This window comes from Lemur catta, chromosome 21, assembly GCF_020740605.2.
Source record: "Lemur catta isolate mLemCat1 chromosome 21, mLemCat1.pri, whole genome shotgun sequence".
Taxonomy (NCBI): Eukaryota; Metazoa; Chordata; class Mammalia; order Primates; family Lemuridae; genus Lemur; species Lemur catta.
The window spans coordinates 22,643,303-22,662,891 of NC_059148.1; the positions used below are offsets into that span (position 1 = coordinate 22,643,303).

Sequence of the window (19,589 nt, forward strand, 5' to 3'; positions counted from 1 at the left end):
CATCATCAGGAGCTCATAAGATAAAGCAAAGCTTAGATTAAAATAAATTGCAAAAAGACTTCAGGTAATATGGGTTTTTTCTCCTACTTGCTTGAAACAATAAGAGCAAAATAAATTATTTTACTTTATTTAAGAACAAAATAACCCAATATTATAAATATTTGCTCAGGTTTATAAATTTTTATCTGCATTAAGGTAATGGTTAGTTGGTCAGTGCCGCCTCTGCCTCAGCCTGCAGCTAGAACATTGTGCTTTCACTCAGTAAATATAATTGGGCAGCTCCTGTTCTCCAGGTGCTGAGGATGCAGTGAGGAACAAAACAGCCAGAGCCCTGCTGCTGCAGAGTTCTGATTCTCTGGGGTGGCACAGGTTCATACTAGCAAAGTGTCACATAAGAAAGAATGTATTTTAGTATCTGTCATATAAGTCTTCAACAAAATCCAATTGCCATTTCACTTTTGTTTTATATGGAATATCTAGCATATCAGAAACAGTTTGGGAATCACATACCATGTATTGATTTATCACACACTGTTACATCTGAAATATTTGACATTTAACCTTTTGTTTTACACAAAAGTTCAGGCAAACTCATCTGAACTCTTTTTTTTTGGAGACAGAGTCTCACTCTGTTGCCCAGGCTAGAGTGCAGTGGTATCATCATAGGTCACAGCAACCTCAAACTCCTAGGCTCAAGCAATCCTTCCACCTTCACCTCCCAAAGTGCTAGGGTTATAGGCATGAGCAACCATGCCCAGCCTGGACTCTTTTTCTTAAGTAACAGCTTTATTGAGATATAATTCACATATTGTAAAATTCACCTCTTAAAATTGTACAATGCAGTGATTTTTAGTGTACTCTGAGTTGTATAACCATCACTACTATCTAATGGTAGAACATTTTCATCAACCCTGAAAGAAACACCAAGCCCATCCATTAGCAGTCACTCCTCAGTCCCCCCTGCCCGCCCCCCAGCTCCTGGCAACCACTAGTCCACTTTGTGTCTCTATGGAGTTGCCTGTTCTGGACATTTCATATAAATGGAATCATATAATATGTAATCTTTTATGTCTGATTTCTTCCATTTAGCATAAATATTTTTGAGTTGCATCTATGTCATAACAGGTATCAATACTTCGTTTCTTTTTATGGCCAAATATTCTATTGTATGGATAATACCACATTTTGTTTATCCATCATTAACTGATGGACATTTGGGTTGTTTCCACTTTTTGGCTGTTGTGAATATGCTGCTGTGAGTATTTGTTTACAAAGTTTTTGTGTGGACTTACGTTTTTAGTTCTCATGATAAATACTAGGTCATATGGAGAGTGAGTGGATTAGTGATATATTAGCTTTGCAACTTTGAACAAGTGATTGACTATCAGCTTGAATTTTGAATCCCTATGAATTGGATTATGGTACCTCCAAAGTCTCTTTTAGCTTTACAGTTCTTTCATTCTATTATTCCTTTGCCTTATACTGTATAGTACAGGGGTCAACAACTATGGCCTTGCGTAAATCTGGCCTACAGCCTGTACTTGTGTGGCCACCTAGGTAAGAATGATGACTACATTTTTACCAAGAGAAGAATATGTGACAGAGACTCAAAGTCTAAACTTTACTCTTTAGTCCTTTATAGAAGTTTGCTGACCCCTGTTGTAGTTTATTACATACTGAGATGTGTTTGATAGCTGTAAAGAAACATGACAATAAATTTTGCCAAGTTTATCTGAAATGTTTGTCTTGGGTAACAGCTAATGCTTTGATTTCTAAAATTACATACACACACACACATATATTAAAGTATATACATACTGCCAGGCCTGGTGGCGCATGCCTGTAGTCCCAGCTACTTGGGAGGCTTAGGCAGGAGGGTCACTCGAGCCCAGGAGTTCAGGGCTGCAGTGAGCTATGATCACACCACTGCACTCCAACCTGGGCGACAGAGTGAGACCCCCATCTCTAAAAAAATACACACCCACACCTCTCTCTCTCTCTCTCTGAAAAGTACTCAATCATAAACATACTGCTCAGTGAACTTTCAGTAAGTAAAAATATCATGTAAAAAATACAAGAAACAAAAATATGAGCAGCAACCAGAGGCCTTCCAATACCCCTTTCCAGTCACTGTACAGGTGGTCACTATTCTGACTGCTAATAACATAGTTTTGCCTGTTTCTGACCTTTATATATATATATATTGAATCATATAGTTTATATTCTTTTGTGTGTGGCTTCTTTTATTCAGCATTGAGATTCATCCATTTTCTTGTAGACTTTACCTTCTCTTTGCTGTTTAATACTCTGTGTGACTATCACAATTTATTACCCATTTTACTGTTGATGGATATTTATTTTCAATTTGGAGCTATTATGATAAATATTGTTGTGAATATTCTTGTACCTGTTTTTTGGTAAACATGTGCATTTATGTTGGGTCTTAGCAGGTATGTGTTTGTTCAGCTTAAGCAGATATTTTCAAATGCTTTTCCACCAGCAAATTATATGTTAGTTACTTTTATCACCAGCAACGTATAAAAATTCTAGTTGCTCCACTTTCTCATCAATACTTTGTATTTTCTCTCTTTTTAAATTTTAGATATTCTGGTATGGTAGGTGTGTTATCTCATTGTGGTTTCAGTTTCCACTTTCCCAATGACTAATGAAGCTGGGCCAATTTACTTTCCAAAATAGTAATTTCTTTTAATAAGGAAATATTAGCTTGATTGGATTTCCTGGCTTATATTGTTTAAACAACATTTTTGTTATTTGTATTATCATTATTCTGTGTGTGTGTGTATAGTACTGGACAGAAAGTGAGAGAAACAATCTATTGTCATTACTCCCGGTCAGCTCTCCTCAGTGTTGTTCAGGGTTTTGTTGTAAACATGAAGTTGGGTAGCTTTGTGTTGACATTGATTTTGATTTTGATTTCAGCGGCCCAGCCCAATCCAGCTTTACTCCCCTCCCTTTATATTGGCCCCGATCAAAGACAAGCAGACAGAGCTGGGAGAGACGTTTGGCGAGGCCAGCCAGAAGTACAATGTGCTCTTTGTGGGCTATTGTCTGTCTCACGACCAGCGCTGGCTTTTGGCTTCCTGCACTGACCTCCATGGGGAATTGTTAGAGACCTGCGTTGTAAATATTGCTTTACCAAACAGGTGAGAAGGCTCCGTGTTTATGGTGCATGTAAACTGATGCTACATCTTTCCTCAAATACGAATATTTCCAATTTCCGATCTAAATGCAGTGGGTACAGCATTAGTTGTTTGGAGTTTTCTTGTGTTTGTCTTACTAAGTGATAACTTTGATTTATCTGGGGACCTCTTCCCATTTCTTTCTTTTGTAGGTCGCGGAGGAGTAAAGTATCTGCACGTAAAATTGGACTACAGAAGCTGTGGGAATGGTGCATAGGAATTGTCCAAATGACATCTCTTCCCTGGAGAGTTGTAATCGGGCGACTTGGGCGTCTTGGCCATGGGGAGCTTAAAGGTGAGACATTCCTGAAGCAGCATGTTCAGGAAACAGGAAGAGGGCTGAGCTAGTTTCATTAACTGAGCTAAGGGAGAAAATTTTAAAATCGGTAGTAAGAATTAAGCAGGTTATATTTTCTGATTCGTTTATATGTACAGGATAAATCACTGTTTTAAACTTTTCTAGCAGCGAAATCATTTATCACAACAAAATCTTAAATATTGATCCCCCGTATATAAAACCGTAAAAGAGTATTTTATTAGTATAAAAGTGATGATACTCAGTAAGTTCAAATTTCTAACATTTATTTACATATTGAGGCAGTGAGAAGAACAAGTTAGTTTTAAGACAAAGATTTAGGTGATAGTTGAAGTTGTATATGAACAACCTTTGATGTATTTGTTTGATGGTTGATGGTTTTGTAATTTCTTCGGGTTTTTTTTTGGTGGCACAATAGCAAGAAAATCCTGTTTCATGATGACAAGTCATTGCAAATAGGAGTGGTCTTTATTCATACTGCCACTGTTTGGGTTTCTTCAATCTGGAAGCTTGAAAGAACAGATTTTTAAAAGTTGAATCCCCATCTCCCACTGCTTATTTTCCTTATCATAAACATAACAGTCAGTCAAGAAGCACTAAAAGTAACTGTAACATAACACAAGTGACCACCAGCAGCTGCCTCGCCTGGCACTGAGCCCAACTCATTTACTATCCTAGTGTAGCTGCTTGTACAGTTTTATGTGAGTAGTATGAATAGGCCTAGATTTTTTTAAAGCCTTATTAATTAATGATGTATTTATAAGAAGTTCAATATATGCATATAGATGGGAGATAGTTTTTTCTAAGGTCTGCACAAAAGCAAGGGTTATGTCACAAATTAGCTTGGTGGTTTCCCACATGTAAATACATTAGAGCAGAGTCAGCAAAGTTTCTTTGTAAAGGGCCAGATTGTAAATATTTTCAGCCTGCAGGCCAGATGGTCACTGCCGTGACTGCTCACCTCTGCCATTATAGTGTCAAAGCAGCTGTAGACAATACCTGAATGAATGAGGGTGGTTGTGTTTTAATAAAACTTTATTTACAAAAACAGGTGGTAGGCAGGATTTGGCCTGTGGACCATAGTTTGTTGACCCCCGTGATAGAGCATGTAAATTATTTCTTTATAGGAAATTGATATGAGGTATTTGTGGAATCCCTGAAATAAAACCACTGATGCAGATTTAACTTGCATTATTGGAAATGTCTAAGTATAACCCACTTCCTACAATGCAAGTTAGATTTTTATCAAATTTTCATAGTTCAACAGCAATTTATATAAATATTACATAATATGTATTAAATAAGTGTTTTCTTAGGCATCTATTATACACAAAAATTTTTTGGTAATAAGTTATCCTGTAAACTGGTAAAATATGACCCTTTTAATTTTTTAATTTTTATATTTAAAACTTTGATTATTAATTTTTTTACCACTATGCAAAAGAGGACCTTTTCATTTTTTAAAGAATATCATAATGAATCTTGTATCAAGAGCTTAGCGGTCTAATACATTAGGGGATTCATTATTTCGTTTCTGTCAGAATTCCTATCTTTCTCCCTAGTCTGCTTTTTAGTCAATCTTACTTCTTAAAGGCTTTGAGCTATTCTTAACCCTTGGGGAAAGTTAGATTATAATAGAAAGGAAGAAGGTGGATAAAAATGTAGTCTAGTCTAGTCACTGGGTGTTTTGGAAAATTATTAAGGCTCTCTCCTTCCCTTGTATGATTTTTAGAAGGAGCATACTCTTCGTCCTTATCTCTTAGAGGAGAGAAATATAAGTGTGACTGGAGGAGCCCATCAAAAGATAGAAAATGTACTTTCAAGAATAAAAACATGAGAAGAACCTAGTGTACAGGAAATCTGTTTATTAATCTGCAGCTCCTTCCTTTGGGGATCCAGGGTCTGTGCCACATTGTATTTCTATGGAATGGCGTTAGATAGGAGCCCTTAGATTTCAGAGTCAGCTTTGTGAATTTCTGCTCTTTATCTCTAGGGTGTTTATGATAAAATACACTATTTTTTGCTTCTTATTTGGTTTGAAATACGGAGCTTACATCTGTTTGATTTTCCATGATTTTAAAACATACATTCTTCACGCTCCTGGCCACTTTTAATGCAGCCATTTCAGTTGGAGGTTCATTAACAATATGAAAACGTTTTTCCCTTCACCTGCTCTTTAAGAGGAGAGATAGCATATTTGAAAAAGCACATGGAGGTAGAGAAACCTGCAGTGGAGGCTTCTCTGCCATTCCTGAGTGGGAGGTGATCTGCACTGGGATTGTGCTGCACAGGAATGGTGCATGCTTCATGTGTGTCAGGGAGATCAAAAGAGATCTTTTCACTTCCCAAAGTAACATAACCTTCAACAATTCTCTGATTAGACACAGTGCTTTTGTTTGGAAGCAATAAACAAACATTAGAAAGAACATTTGTGCCAACTTTTTAATCTGAACTATTAGTGTGGCATCATTTGGAGCACTTCACTCATACCCCTTGTTTGTGGGCCCTTTTGGACATTCTGTGAATGGTTCCCCTTCATTTCTGCTGCTCTTCGCCTTTCATAGAAACAACCAACCTACAACAGTAAATAAAACTGAGGTCTGCCCCTCTCCCAGTGAAACTGTGCTGTCATCCAAGGGAAAAGTACTGATAGGGACAGTGGAAGAATCAGAACTTAAGAAGGAAGAGAAAGGATAGAGCCACTGACACTGGTATCATCCTGGAAAAACATTTTAAATGCCTAAATCAACCTGGGTCTGTGCTGGACTCTCAAAGATCATTTCAGACATGACTTCTGCCTACAGAATAGTAGGCCTTTGTTCCTTTGTTAATGAAGTGTAATGGAAGTCAAGTAACATTTTCTTTATAGCAAGGAGGGAACCTGTGTAAAGGCATATTCCCTTCAGGGTCCAATCATGGAAATTCAATTACCAGGCAGAACTGGTAAAAAGCTCAAACCTCCCATCAGTATGAATTTCTAAACACTATGTGACTGCAATATTTGATTTCAGATTGGAGTATCCTCCTTGGAGAATGTTCACTACAGACAATCAGCAAACAGCTCAAGGATGTGTGCCGGATGTGTGGAATCTCTGCCGCAGACTCTCCTTCTATCCTTAGTGCCTGCCTGGTTGCCATGGAGCCCCAGGGGTCCTTTGTAGTGATGCCAGGTAAATTTCCGTTTGTCACTTTCATTAATTAGGTATTACATCAGTCCACCGAAACTTAAGTCCACAGACAAGTGTAGAATATATATTTATTATATTATTATATCTCTATAAGAGAAGACTGTACTTTGGGTTCAAAAATGGAAAACATTCAATCTCTTCCAGGGAGTGTTTTGTGATTTTATTGTTTTTGTTGACCATAGCTTGTGAGAGAGACTAAGTTCTGGATACGATTGAGAGCTCTTAAAGTCATGGCTAGTGACTGTTGCCTGACCCTGATTTGTTGTTAATATATGAAGATCACCTTCCAAAATACCACTATGGTAGACACCCGCGTGACACATATTTGAATATCCTTTTGAAGATAGTTATTTGATAGAATCTCCAAGCAGCGTTGAAAGGATATTCATAGTTAGAGTCTCTCTGATATGGTTGAGGGTGAATGGTTAGGTAGATAAGGGTAAAGCATTTAGCACAGTGCCTGGTACACAGCAAACTCTTAATAAACGTAGATGCCAGATGGGAGTGACCAAAATATGTGGCCACAGAATTTTTTTAAAATCTTGCTGGTTTTTGAAAACCAGCAACTATTTTGTAATTTTATAACTAAGCAATTTTATACTTTTATTACCACTTTTACCATCCAGATATTTCTTTGATCAAATGAGAGACCCTGTCACCTCACTCCTTATAAAAGTCCATAGTGTTGTGGTGTGAGAATGGGGTTACTTGTCATCAGTTCAGTGAGAGATAGATATCTTCATTAGTACATCAGTTGCCTGCTCCACTCGGGCAATTACTTTAACTTCTTTGTGCTTCTGTACTCATCCATAAAATGGAGATAATAATTCCTACCTCGAGGTGGCTGTGGTTATTGAATGAGATAACGTGAAGAAAGAGGTTAGCACAAAAGCTGGCAGGTAGTAGCTTTCAGTACTATAACAGTTATTAGCTTTTTGGTACCATTTCTATAGGATTGTTATCATTTAGGAGAACAATACTTTCTAAATTGTGAGCAACCACAGGAGGAGAGAAAGTGGGGGATTTATTTTTAGAAATACTTCTTGTATACATAACTAAAACATATTTGGTGGACTCGATTCAATTTTATGTTAACCTTTTTAATGTGAATAGCATATAGTTACGTTATCATAGCTATATGCTCTGAGTCAGTTTCTTTGAAGATATTTAAACAAATTGGGCTCAACTTTAAATGTGTAACTGTCAGGGCAGTTGCATCAGACTCATACCACTCCAGATCATGCCCTCTGTAAACCTCATTTCCAGGGTTGTTCACTGCTGCAAAAGGGGAATTGATAGAATTCTTTTTTTTAAAGATGCTGTCACAATGGGCTCTGTTTTTGGCCGAAGTACTGCATTGAACATGCAGTCATCTCAGCTTAACACCCCTCAAGATGCTTCTTGTACACACATCTTGGTGTTCCCAACATCGTCAACCATCCAGGTGGCTCCAGCCAACTATCCCAATGAAGATGGGTTTAGCCCCAACAATGGTGAGTGGAAGACCCAGAGCTAGAATATGGCGTCATTGGAATGCTGCAGGTTTTTCTGTGTTGTGATAAACAACACATGAAATATGAACAATGAATTGAAAGTTTGAGAATTTTTGGTTTTAAAGCTTTAATTTGTCTGCACTATTACCAAGACAAAATAAATACTTTCCTCTCTTGGGTAATTAGCTTTCTTCTGTTTTTCATTAAAGGCAAAAATAATATCTGGCTGGCAGTGTCCTGCACATGGGTGCCACTCTTTCAGTAAATATTTGATGACCTGATTTGCAATGTATGAAGCACTAGGCAATGTGAAGATAGTGCTTTCCTTCAGCTAGTCATGAGGAGTCTAATTTGTTATAGAGCAACTCCTTATTTGATTATTCTTGATGGAATTTTTTGGTTTGAATCCCTGTTAAGGCATTTGTTAAGAAATGGCTATGTATAAACTGTAAAGCACTTGGTATTATGCATCCGCTTGCATTGTTTTTGAAGAATTTTTAACAGCTACCAGCATTTTACTTATGTTAAATAGGGAGGGGAAAAAGGATACCAAATTCTATGTATCGTATAATCACAATGGAATAACAGATACATGAGAAAATGGAAGAATCATAGGAATTGTTCATAGTAATTGGGTTCTTAGTGACAGTTTTCCCTTTTACACTTTCCTTTTTTTTTTTTTTTAATACTTTACAAATTTTCTACTGTGAGTGCACCTTACTTTTATAATGTAGGAGAGGATTTCTTAATGAAAACATTGTGCTTTGATCTGCTTTAGAAATAGGCCTCCAGTTTCAGGGCAAGTTCACACCTATTAACTTGCATTCATTCAGCTTCCAATATTTTAGGTGCTAATTGGATGCACAGATGAAGTCTACTGTGTTCTTGGATGGTGTCAGCTTTAACTTTGTTTAATGATTAAATTGCTTCTTTAGTGGTTTTACCATCTCCAAAGGTACCTTTGGAGGCCATACAGAGTGTGAGGTTTTGTTTTATGTTCTTTATTTCTCCATTCTGTTAATACTCCACATTAGGAGATTATTGGAGAGAATATAGAATGAAAGAATAATTTGCAACACCTTGCACCCAGTAGGCACTCCCTGAATCTAAATTGTTAACAGCATGTGTCCATAATAGCCATAGGCTAACAAAACATGATACTGGTAAAGTTGGAGGTATGTATTATCTTCGTAATTTTTGTGTTTTTTTCCCTCCCCTCTAGATGATATGTTCGTTGACCTTCCATTCCCAGATGATATGGACAATGATATTGGCATATTAATAACTGGGAACCTGCATTCCTCCCCCAACTCCTCCCCAGTCCCCTCCCCAGGCTCGCCTTCTGGAATTGGTGTGGGCTCTCACTTCCAGCACAGTCGGGTAAGGGTGACTTGAAGTACGTTGTTGGAAATAACCACAGCCTTCAGGAAAATAATCCTCTTGACACATGATCATCCTTTTACTATATGCACCTTTCTTCTTGGTGGTCTGGGTCCTTGGTACAAGAGAAATAAGGCAGGAAAGTGACTCTGTAGTTGTTCCATTTTGAATAGAAGGCAGAAATTTGAAAGAAATGTATTATTATTCTTGATGAATAAGTTTTATCCGAAGAATAGTCGTGTTACAGATCCAAGGGTTTTATATAATTGTTTTCTTAGAAAATAATCACTTCTAGTTACTTGTGGCCTCCCAGTTATTATTTATATTGCCAGAATAGTGGCTTTATGCAACCTGTGGCCTTTTGACTGAATCTAAATTTTACAGAACAAATTCTTTTAATAAAGGGATTTGTTCTGTGAAGTTTGAATTTGGTCAAGGGGTCGAATCTGGGGATCTGGAGGACCACATGTGGCCTTGAAGCCACAAGTTCTCCACCCCTGGCAAACCTGCTTATTTAACATGCAAAGTAACTGTTAACTGAAGAAGACGTTGTAGATGGTTGCTTGTTCTGAAAGGAGCCTGACTTTGAATTCTGGAGGCAAGCAGCACATAGCAGCTAAGAACACATGCCCTGGAGTCTGATAAAGACAGCTCTCAATTGCAGCTCTGGGGCTACTGGCTTTGTGGCCTTGGGCAAACTGACTTCATTTTTTGTTAGCCTTAATTACTTTATCTGTGAAATGGAAACAATAGCAACTACCTCCCAGTACCTCTTGTTGTAATTAGTTTATCCATTAACAAAGAATTGGTAATTGAAGTATAATGTTGGTTTTATAAAAAGCAGAGGTTGAGCTGTATTTTCTCCCTTTGTTGGAGCCTCAAGCACTAATAAATAGCACTGTTCTGAGGCTAGTCAGGTGGCCTTTTTCAGTCCTGAGCACCTGCAGCCAGGAGACCTCCAAGAAGCTTTCATCATTTCCTTTTTCTGAACCATTAAACTTGCTTTGATATCCAGTAAAGACATTACAGCAGGGGGAAAAATGCATTCAAGGTGGTAGTAAGTTTTTATTTTTTAACCAGCTCAGAATTGATACAATTTGATGTGATAGCTGAAGATTACAATCTAAACAGAAGGCTTTTTAAAAACAAAATGAATTACTTATTGCTTTCATAAAAGATAACATTTTGAATTCTTGAAGCTAGCTTAAAAAACTAAAGATGAGGAAATGTCAGTTGCAGAAAAGCGTAGTAAGTCAGACTCTTGTTAGGAGAATGTTACTGAGGGACTGTTGCTTCCTCACGAGCAGATCTCCCACTGCCGGCAGGGCAGCCTCGCCGGTGCTGTGTTGCGTCGTCCTGGTCAGCGTGAGCTGGTGGCATTCGGGTGCACTTGCGTATTTGTGGTTGGTCGCTGGTGAAAGAGCATGTGAGTGTGGTGGAGCCTTCAGCTGTCGGAGATTGCAGTCTTTCCATTTTAGTTCATTACGTAACAGTGCCGTGGAACAGATTTTATGTTCTGTAGAAAAGAAACCAGAGCAAATGAATCTGTACTTACTTGACTGATGATGTTAGTGTTGCTGGTATCTTCTGCCTGAGCTGTACTTTTGTCAGATGTCTGTGTGTGCAGCAAAGATAATGCCATCCCACTTTACCTTTCTCAGTCACCTGGTGTTTTTCTGTGACCTGCTGCTACGAAGGGGATTAGTCACTACAGTGGTAGAGTGAATTGGTGAAAGTTCATTTTTAAAGCTTGATAGTAAGTGCTTATTATGCTTTTGGGATTTTGTTTTTCAGAGCCAGGGTGAACGTCTTCTTTCTAGAGAGGCACCAGAGGAGCTAAAACAGCAACCTCTGGCCCTTGGGTATTTTGTATCAACTGCCAAAGCTGAGAATCTTCCCCAGTGGTTTTGGTCATCGTGTCCACAGGCTCAAAACCAGTGCCCTCTCTTCCTAAAGGTTGGTTTGGTGTCGTATTTGAATTTTCAAGGAATGAGTGATTTATGCTTAAATTTAATTTTGGTTAGAAATTTCTATCTTGGCCACCATAGTCTTATTCTAGTCCCACTTTCTCTCATATCTACTTATACTCTGGGGATATTTTAATTACAGCTATAGGTGGAGAGTAGAATTTAGGAGAGAAACCCAAATGAATCACACATTAACCCAAGGAAGAGACTTTGTGGGTCCCACAGGGTAAATCTCGGATGGACAAGCACTTCACTCTAATGGTCTTTCTCCAAGTCCATATGGTATCAGTCGTGAAGGCTGAGTGGGAGGTGTAATGACTGGCTGTCCTCCTCCCCTCTACAGTCTGAGCATTCTTCAGTAGGAAAGGGCAAGAATCAGCTAAAACATCGCACATTTATACTTGTTCCTTCCTCTGTATTTCTTAGAACATTTTAATCCAAATTTTAAGGGTTAAAAGGAGAAGATCCCCTACTTGCAGTTTGTGTTGAAGAACCTAGAATGAAATCCATTTCTTACCCACAGATTGGCAAAAAAACCAAAGGTTTGACCACATACTGTGTTGGCAGGGCCGTGGGGAGAGGTCAGGCCTTGGTGTCGGTGGGAATGTGAGTGATACAACCCTCCCTTGTGGGTATCAGTCCTGCCTCCAAGGAATATTCCAAAGACACTTTGGCAAAACCAAAAAATGATACATGTCAAAGACTAGAATAAACCTAAATGTCCATCAGTAAGGGACTGATTGAATCAACTCCCATATATCCAAACAGTGGAGCATTAATCATCCATAACAAAACAAGGAATATTTCAGTATAATCATTCTGTGGAGTATAGATTACCATGGAACAATCTGTATGATAAACATACACACGTATGCATATCTGGTTATATTTTCACAAAGAAGCAATGGAAGGTTAAACTTACAAGACGAAGAAATTTTCTTTTCCTAATGACTAACATATTATTATGAAATGAAAGAAATTGTATAAAATCCATGTATTAGAATTATCAGTGTGACCCTAGATTTATTTATTTTTCCTCTACAAAAGTATATACATTTTTTAGCTCTGTTTACTAAAAAAGCTTAGCAGCAATAAACTTCTCTATTTCCATGATTGTGGTTCCTAAATACCATTGATCATTCAAAAGAACAGAGGTTCTTTGTAGAAGTGACTGATCCAGGTCTGAAGGAAGAAATATTCAAGACGAACCTGGGACATCTTGTCACACCTAAAAGCAAGAAAGTAACCAAAGATTATTAAAGTCATATCAAAGCCCTCAGGAGCCATCTTAGAAGGCAGTCCTGTTGGCCAGGGATGGGACAGTTTGATTATCAAAAAGAATGATGATAGCAATAGATTGAAACAAATCTTTGGAGGACTCATAATTGTGCTGAAAAACAAAACAAAAAAGTTACACAGCTTTTAAAGCTGCTAGAGCAGCAACTCATTAATCTGAAAATTGAAAAATAAAAATCAAGCATTTATAACTTGCCTCTCCTTTGCATATTATATTTCTTAGTTATTTAGTAAACTGTGCTAAAACAATTAGGTGAAAATTGATGAGGAACTTTATAAGGACGAAGTGTGCTGGTACCAACTGAACCCAGTGATCAGTCATCATATTACTTCTAGTGGGACAACAGACATTAGGCGCCTTTTGATGTGTTACAATAAGAGGGACATAGCACCAGCTACCAGTTATGGAGTATTCTTGTATAGAACCCCCCCCCCAACCCCACCACCCCGGTGCTGCAGTGGAGTCTTAATTGAGCCTCTAGATCAAACCATCGCTGTATGGGAAATCTGGAGGATAGAAGAACATGTTAAACACCACTGCAGGAGTACAGATCAGCCACTTCCAGATGGTGGGGCCTTCTACAGATTAAGTTCTTAAATACCATTTAATCATTTGCAACATACAGACCAGATTGGCACCAGATTTTAATAAACCAAATGTAAAAGGACGTTTTTAGATAATCAGTGAAGATCGTACATGGATTGGGTATTAGATGATGATATTAAGGAATCACTGTTAATTTTTCTTGTGTGTGATAATTATTATTGTTTTAAAAGTCCTTATCTATAGAAGATACCTACTGAGTTATTTACAGGTAAAATGATAACAATTTTGGGTTTTGTTTAAAATAATTTAGGAAAAAAATCCCCAGACCAAAACACAAAGTGATGAATATTGATAATTATTGCATCTTGGTGATATGAATTCATGGGACCTCATTTTATATTATACTATTTTTGTGTATGTTAGACTATTTCCATTAAACAAAATGTAGACAAAAAAATTAAAATAGGTCCCAAAGCTTGGTTTTTTCCCAACTCTAGGATATCAAGTTATTTGGGATCACACTGGGGGTAACTGAGCAGCTTAAAACTCATAGACTCGTAGAAACCCTGACCTCTAAGGGCTCAGGGAGCAGCTGCATCCGGCAGATGTGGCCTCCCGCATTTCCACACCGCGGGCGTCCAGACCAGGGAGGTAACTCTCTCCGTTCTCTCACCAGGCTTCGCTGCATCACCACATCTCAGTAGCACAGACGGACGAACTCCTCCCTGCCAGGAATTCTCAGCGGGTTCCACACCCTCTGGACTCCAAAACCACATCTGATGTGTTAAGGTAGATAGATACCAACCTAGGCAACGTTAGCTGTACAGTTTGAAATTATGTTCCTTAAGTCTTATTATTTCCAAGATGCTTTAATTTAAGTGTGGTGTTTTTGGACAAGATGCTGCCATTTGTGCTCTCACTGGTTAGCCAATGAGAGCTACAGTCCCCCCATGTGCACGGGGCAGGCAGCGTAACGTGCTGCATTCTAGGCGTGTTATAGATCATTCTAGGCAATTACAATTGCTTTTGCTTTCCTGTTCAGAGGAGGCATTTCATGCTGATGAAAAGAGGTCAAATTTAGGGGGTGGATAGTTTGAAGACAGTGTCTGGAACTTAAAGCACTATTTAAGTGCTACTCTACTATTTACTGTAGTGAAAAGAGGCTGGGTGTGGTGGCTCACATCTATAATCCCAGCATTTTGAGAGGCGGAGGCAGGAGGATCGCGTGAGCCCAGGAGTTGGAGGTTACGGTGAGCTATGATCGTACCACTGTGCAGCACAGCAAGACCCTGTCGCTGAAAAAAAAAAAAAAAAAAAAAAAAAGTAAAAAGAGATTGGTGAAGTTAATTTTAGTAACATATCTTATTTAACCCAGTATATCCAAAATATTGTCCTCTCAACATGTAATCAATATAAAAATATTCATGAGATATTTTACATGCTCTTAAAATACTAAACGTTTGAACTCTAGTGCATATTCTGTATTTGCAGCACATCTCCATTCGGACTTGTCTCGTTTCCAGGGCTCAGTGGCCACGTGTGGCTAGTGGCTCCAATCCCTGACAGCACAGCTCTAGAAGGGAGGGGGTGCGTGAGACAAAGAACAAGGGAAGGAGCCTGGGGCAAGTTCAAGAATGACTGCGGCCTTCTTCCCTCTAAGATACGGAGTGTGCTAGAATCTGAGGAGCAGCTGCCCCTGCCATGCTCATGTCCCCTGACCTGTGTGTTCTCTTCGGCAGGTTTGTTTTGGAGCAGTACAACGCTCTGTCCTGGCTCACGTGCAATCCGGCCACCCAGGACCGTACTTCCTGCCTTCCCGTCCACTTTGTGGTGCTCACTCAGTTGTACAATGCCATCATGAATATACTTTAATTGGAAAAGCACTTGTTCTCTCTGGCTCAGTTCCTTCTCCCTGCAGCCTCAGTCCAAGGAACCTGCTCCACTCTGCAAATACCCACATCCTTTTCTTCAGACCACTCTCCACAGTCCTGCGCTGTGATTCCTTCTCCGCAGGCACGTGTCAGTTCTGCAGTGTTCATTACCAGAGTGACTCCTTGACACTTCTCTCATGGACCTGGAAACTTCCATGCGCAGTGACTTTCAGCCAGTGTTGTGTGTGCAGCCCCCAACCACTGGTCCACAGGAAGTGGTGGTGGTTGGTGGCTTTTAAGAGGGAAACAGAAGAGACAGTGTCCTTTTGCACAAGAGTCTTTGTTTTCAGCCTCTGTTTAAAAACGAGGGCTGTCAGCCCTTTGGATGAAATCCTCTAGTCATTGGTGTATGGCCTGTGGGTTACCTGAACTCCGTAATCTGGGACTTTTTAAAAATAAGAACCAGCTCCAAGTGTGTGACTTGACAGGGGTCTCTGTCTCCCTAGTGCCCCCATCTAGACTGGCGCGAGTGCTTGGGTTGGCTCCATACCTGTGTGTAGGTACAGAAGGTCTGGAGACAGCTTCATTTTGTTTATTTATTTTCAGTTGCTTTGTCATATGGTTTTTGTGACTTTCTTTTAATTTTTTTAATTCGCAAGGACCAGGTACAGTAGCTGAAACCCAACTCAGATCCACCATAGGATTCTTTGACTACATACCTCTGTCCTAGAAGCAAGAAAAGCAATGAAAGCAAATTGGGGAGATCATGCCTAAACCATACTATATTCAAAACCACTCAGCAGTAGGTTTTGTTAAGAACAAACTGGGTTTTAAAAGTTCTGCCATGTTAAGTGGCCAGTGTTTCATGAAGGATAACATTTTTATATAGAAGGCAGTCAAGCTCAACCCAGGGCCGTGGAGGCAAGTACCTTAATTAGTTTTATATAGTCACAACGGAAATATATTTTCTAGTGAATTCTTATTGCAAGCCAGGTCTCTCCTCTCATTAGATCAAAAGGGACTTATGTACATATCACAATTGAAAGTGTTTGCTCATAAAATCAGTTATAAATATGGTGAATTTTTTCTGGACCATAGGAATATTATTTCAAAGAAATATTACAACTTAACCATTAAATTAGTACTTGAAGTTGAGCCTTTGTGGTGGGGACTTTTTAAAAAATGCCTTTTTAAAGCATTAATGGCTAATTGAAGTATTTTATGACTCCTCATTCCTGGCCCAGAGGGTTTTCTTTGAGACCCTGTTTCTCACCCTTGTTTGGTGTCTTTCTGTCTGAGGGCAGTGGGCGTGGACCGGCCTCCTGGGGCCACTTTGACCAGGCCATTGAGCTCTTGGCATCCGTGGAGAGAATCATGCAAATTTTAAAAGTTCTCCCAAGAGACTTCTATGTCCTGGTTATTAACAAAAAAAGGAAAAATGTAATAATTGATATGATTTTGTAAAAGTATTTTTCTTGAAATAATCTAAAGTTTAAAACATTATATTAAAATAAAAGTTGTGTGGTGGGAGTGTGAAAGCAGAGAAACAACTTGTAAATGGATAATTTTGTTCTCTGTACCACCGATCGAAGGGGGGGTTGACTTTCGCAATGTATAGGTTAAAAAAATCTGATATATCAAACCATTTGTATCTAATGTGTACAGTGTAAAATTGACTTTAAAAATATTGCAGTGCTATTTTTTCTTAATCAGAAAGGAAAATTCTCAAGGCCTTTTGAAGAGCATAAGATGATGAAGATTGTAAACTTGTATAAAATTATCTTGGTGAGAAGACAAATTGTAAAGTAGATATTTGTAATCTTTTACCACTTTGGGGTTGCTTTTTTCCCGGAATTCATCAGAACTTTGAATTTTTTTTTTTAAAATGGGCTGTTTTTAATGCAGGGGCTTTTCTTCCCTAGACACCCAATTCTAAGCAGAAAAAGAAAAAAAACACAAAAAACAAAAAAAACCCTACAAAAAATTAAAAAAAAAAAAAAGGCAGCAAAGGGTAGTTTTCATCTGGTGTCTTTTATTTAAGTTTTTTAAGTTAAGAAAAGCTGGTGACATATTTATACGTTTTTGTGCAAAAATAAATGAATGGCAATAGATTTTAAAAAATCTTATTATGTACTTCTGTGTGAAAAAGTCTGTATAATATTTCCCTTAAATATGCATTATTTTACTTGTGAGTTTTTTACTGAATTAATCTGAAATGTACAAGCCCTGGATTTGCTACAGAGTGAGAAGTTATTTTATTTTTTTTTTATTTTTAATTTTGGAAATTCTGCAGAAATCAGAACTCTTACCATGGTTTGAACTAAACAGGGGAAGTGGGGAGGGGAGAAGGGTGGGTTTGTCCAGCATGCTTGTATGTATATTTCAGAACCTTTTTTAAATGTAAAAGCTGTACATTTCTGGGAAGTTCTGAATTTCTTTTGTTTCCTTTTTTCCTTCGAGCATTTTGCAGTGAGCTTCTTTTATATATAGCAAACAATTTGAAAGAATACAAAAAATATGTGAAGTTCATTTAAAAAAAATAACTACAGTATAGCGCTGGTACAGTACACTAAAAGACTTTGATAAAAAGAAACAATAATAAAAGGCCTCCATTTTAAATGTCATTCATATATACCTTGTGGATGAGAGCTATATACTTTTACACACTTTTTTAGAGGAATAAATTATTGAATTACTGAAACTTTGAGTGGCTTTTTTCCCCTCCCGCCCTGCCCTTGTATAAATCATCCACACCTGTTGAAAAGGTGTATATATTGTGGACTGAACAATCCTAGACTAGGAACCAGGTCCTACCTCCCAGTCCCACAGCTGTTCTGAAATGGTATTCTCATTCTCCAAGGCACAAGTGCATTCCTAGAGCGGTTCTTAGATGCTAACACACACACACACAGACACACACAACATTGAGTGTTCTGAGTAGACCAGATCTAATGGTGTCTCCCAGCTGTAAGACTGTGGTCAGACCTAGAACAAATTACAAGTCTGTGTTCTGCTACCTTTTTCTGCCCAGTCCCAGCAAGTTTCTTTTTGATATTCCTTAGAAATAGCAGATACATCTCTCTCTGTTGTTTTCCTGCTTCCCAGGCTGGTGACAGGAATATGCCACGTGCCACCCCACACACAAGCAAGTGCCTATTGGCTGTGTACCGTCCACACGCTGTTCCTTTCTTCCTGGTTCCATCTGATAGGAAAAACCTCATGTTCCAGCCGGGAGTCTCAGAGGTTTATTTCCTATACTGTCCTGGTGGAGAAAGCTCACTAAAAACCGTAAAACCCCAGGACGTGGCTGAGCTTGGGGTAAAGATCTGAATAATTTGAAAGGCTTTGCTTTTAGTCTCCCACCGGCTACCTAGAAATAGACATTGTTCTGAATGTTATAATCTTGAATCTAGAGATAAATTCTTGAGCCTCCTCAGCCTGTTATTTCATCTGCAAATGAGTGAGGGTGATTCTATGGGAAATACTTTGCAAACTAGAAAGCTGTGTCCGCGTTATTATAGGAGCACTGTTAAAGAAAAGCTGAGAAAAGTGAGGCCAAATTTTTGGTTAATAGATAATATTGGACTCTGTCCCTTCTAGTCACCACTGTCTTAGATACAGTTGATGGCACTGCCTGTAATGGCTTGCCAGAATCACATACAGAACGACACGGTTCCCAGATCCTATGTAATCTGGTCAGTCCGATGAGTCCTACGTCAGGTAAATGATGAGGATTAGCTGTATGTTTACAAGCGTTCATTAGCTTGGATCCTTAGCTCATGTATCAGGTGGGTGCTTTATGCAACAATTAGTGTTGGCTTTATTTATAGTGGGAATGTTCTTTTCATAACTACCACTATCTGTACCAATTCAGCAACTGCAGCTAAATCTCTTTGAGGTAAGAACAATTGCTGAATGCATCTAAGACATTTTGCAAGTTAGATATAGGTAGATTCGACTTGGCACCTTAGGAACCATTGGTCTTCATCCGTTTGCATTGCTCAGGTAGATGCTGCCTAACGCTCATCCCTCCTCTCCGATGATGTGATTGCGTGGCTTTATGTTTCTGCTATTCAGAAAGTCATGGGCCAAGCGATTTGCTCGCAACTGGCATCAAAGAGCCAATAAAAATCTTCATAAAAGTGCAGTTTGTCAGTAGAAGTTTTTAAAAGCAGACTTCTCCCAAGACATACTGCTGGGGCGTGAGCCACACACAGAAAACAGTCTTCGCTGCTGTCACTACACGACTCGAGCCACTGTAGAAAGGAATTTTCTTTCGCTTTTGAATTCACCCCACGCTAAAATTCCATCAAGATGCAATTTTAACTTGT

At 38.6% G+C, this 19,589-nt stretch overlaps 1 protein-coding gene across 2 annotated transcripts in view; it reads left to right on the forward strand.

Moving 5' to 3' along the window:
• Nucleotides 1-17,959, forward strand: part of MED13L (mediator complex subunit 13L) — a 264,709-nt gene extending 246,750 nt beyond the window's left edge. For both annotated transcript variants that reach the window (XM_045535049.1, XM_045535051.1), the window contains 8 exons: nt 2,941-3,164; nt 3,353-3,495; nt 6,528-6,686; nt 8,021-8,197; nt 9,420-9,577; nt 11,372-11,533; nt 14,064-14,176; nt 15,127-17,959. In XM_045535049.1, coding sequence (XP_045391005.1) covers nt 2,941-3,164; nt 3,353-3,495; nt 6,528-6,686; nt 8,021-8,197; nt 9,420-9,577; nt 11,372-11,533; nt 14,064-14,176; nt 15,127-15,259 — 1,269 coding nt within the window. In that variant the 3' untranslated portion in view covers nt 15,260-17,959. The remainder of the gene's footprint in view (nt 1-2,940; nt 3,165-3,352; nt 3,496-6,527; nt 6,687-8,020; nt 8,198-9,419; nt 9,578-11,371; nt 11,534-14,063; nt 14,177-15,126) is intronic.
• Nucleotides 17,960-19,589: the final 1,630 nt, after the last annotated feature.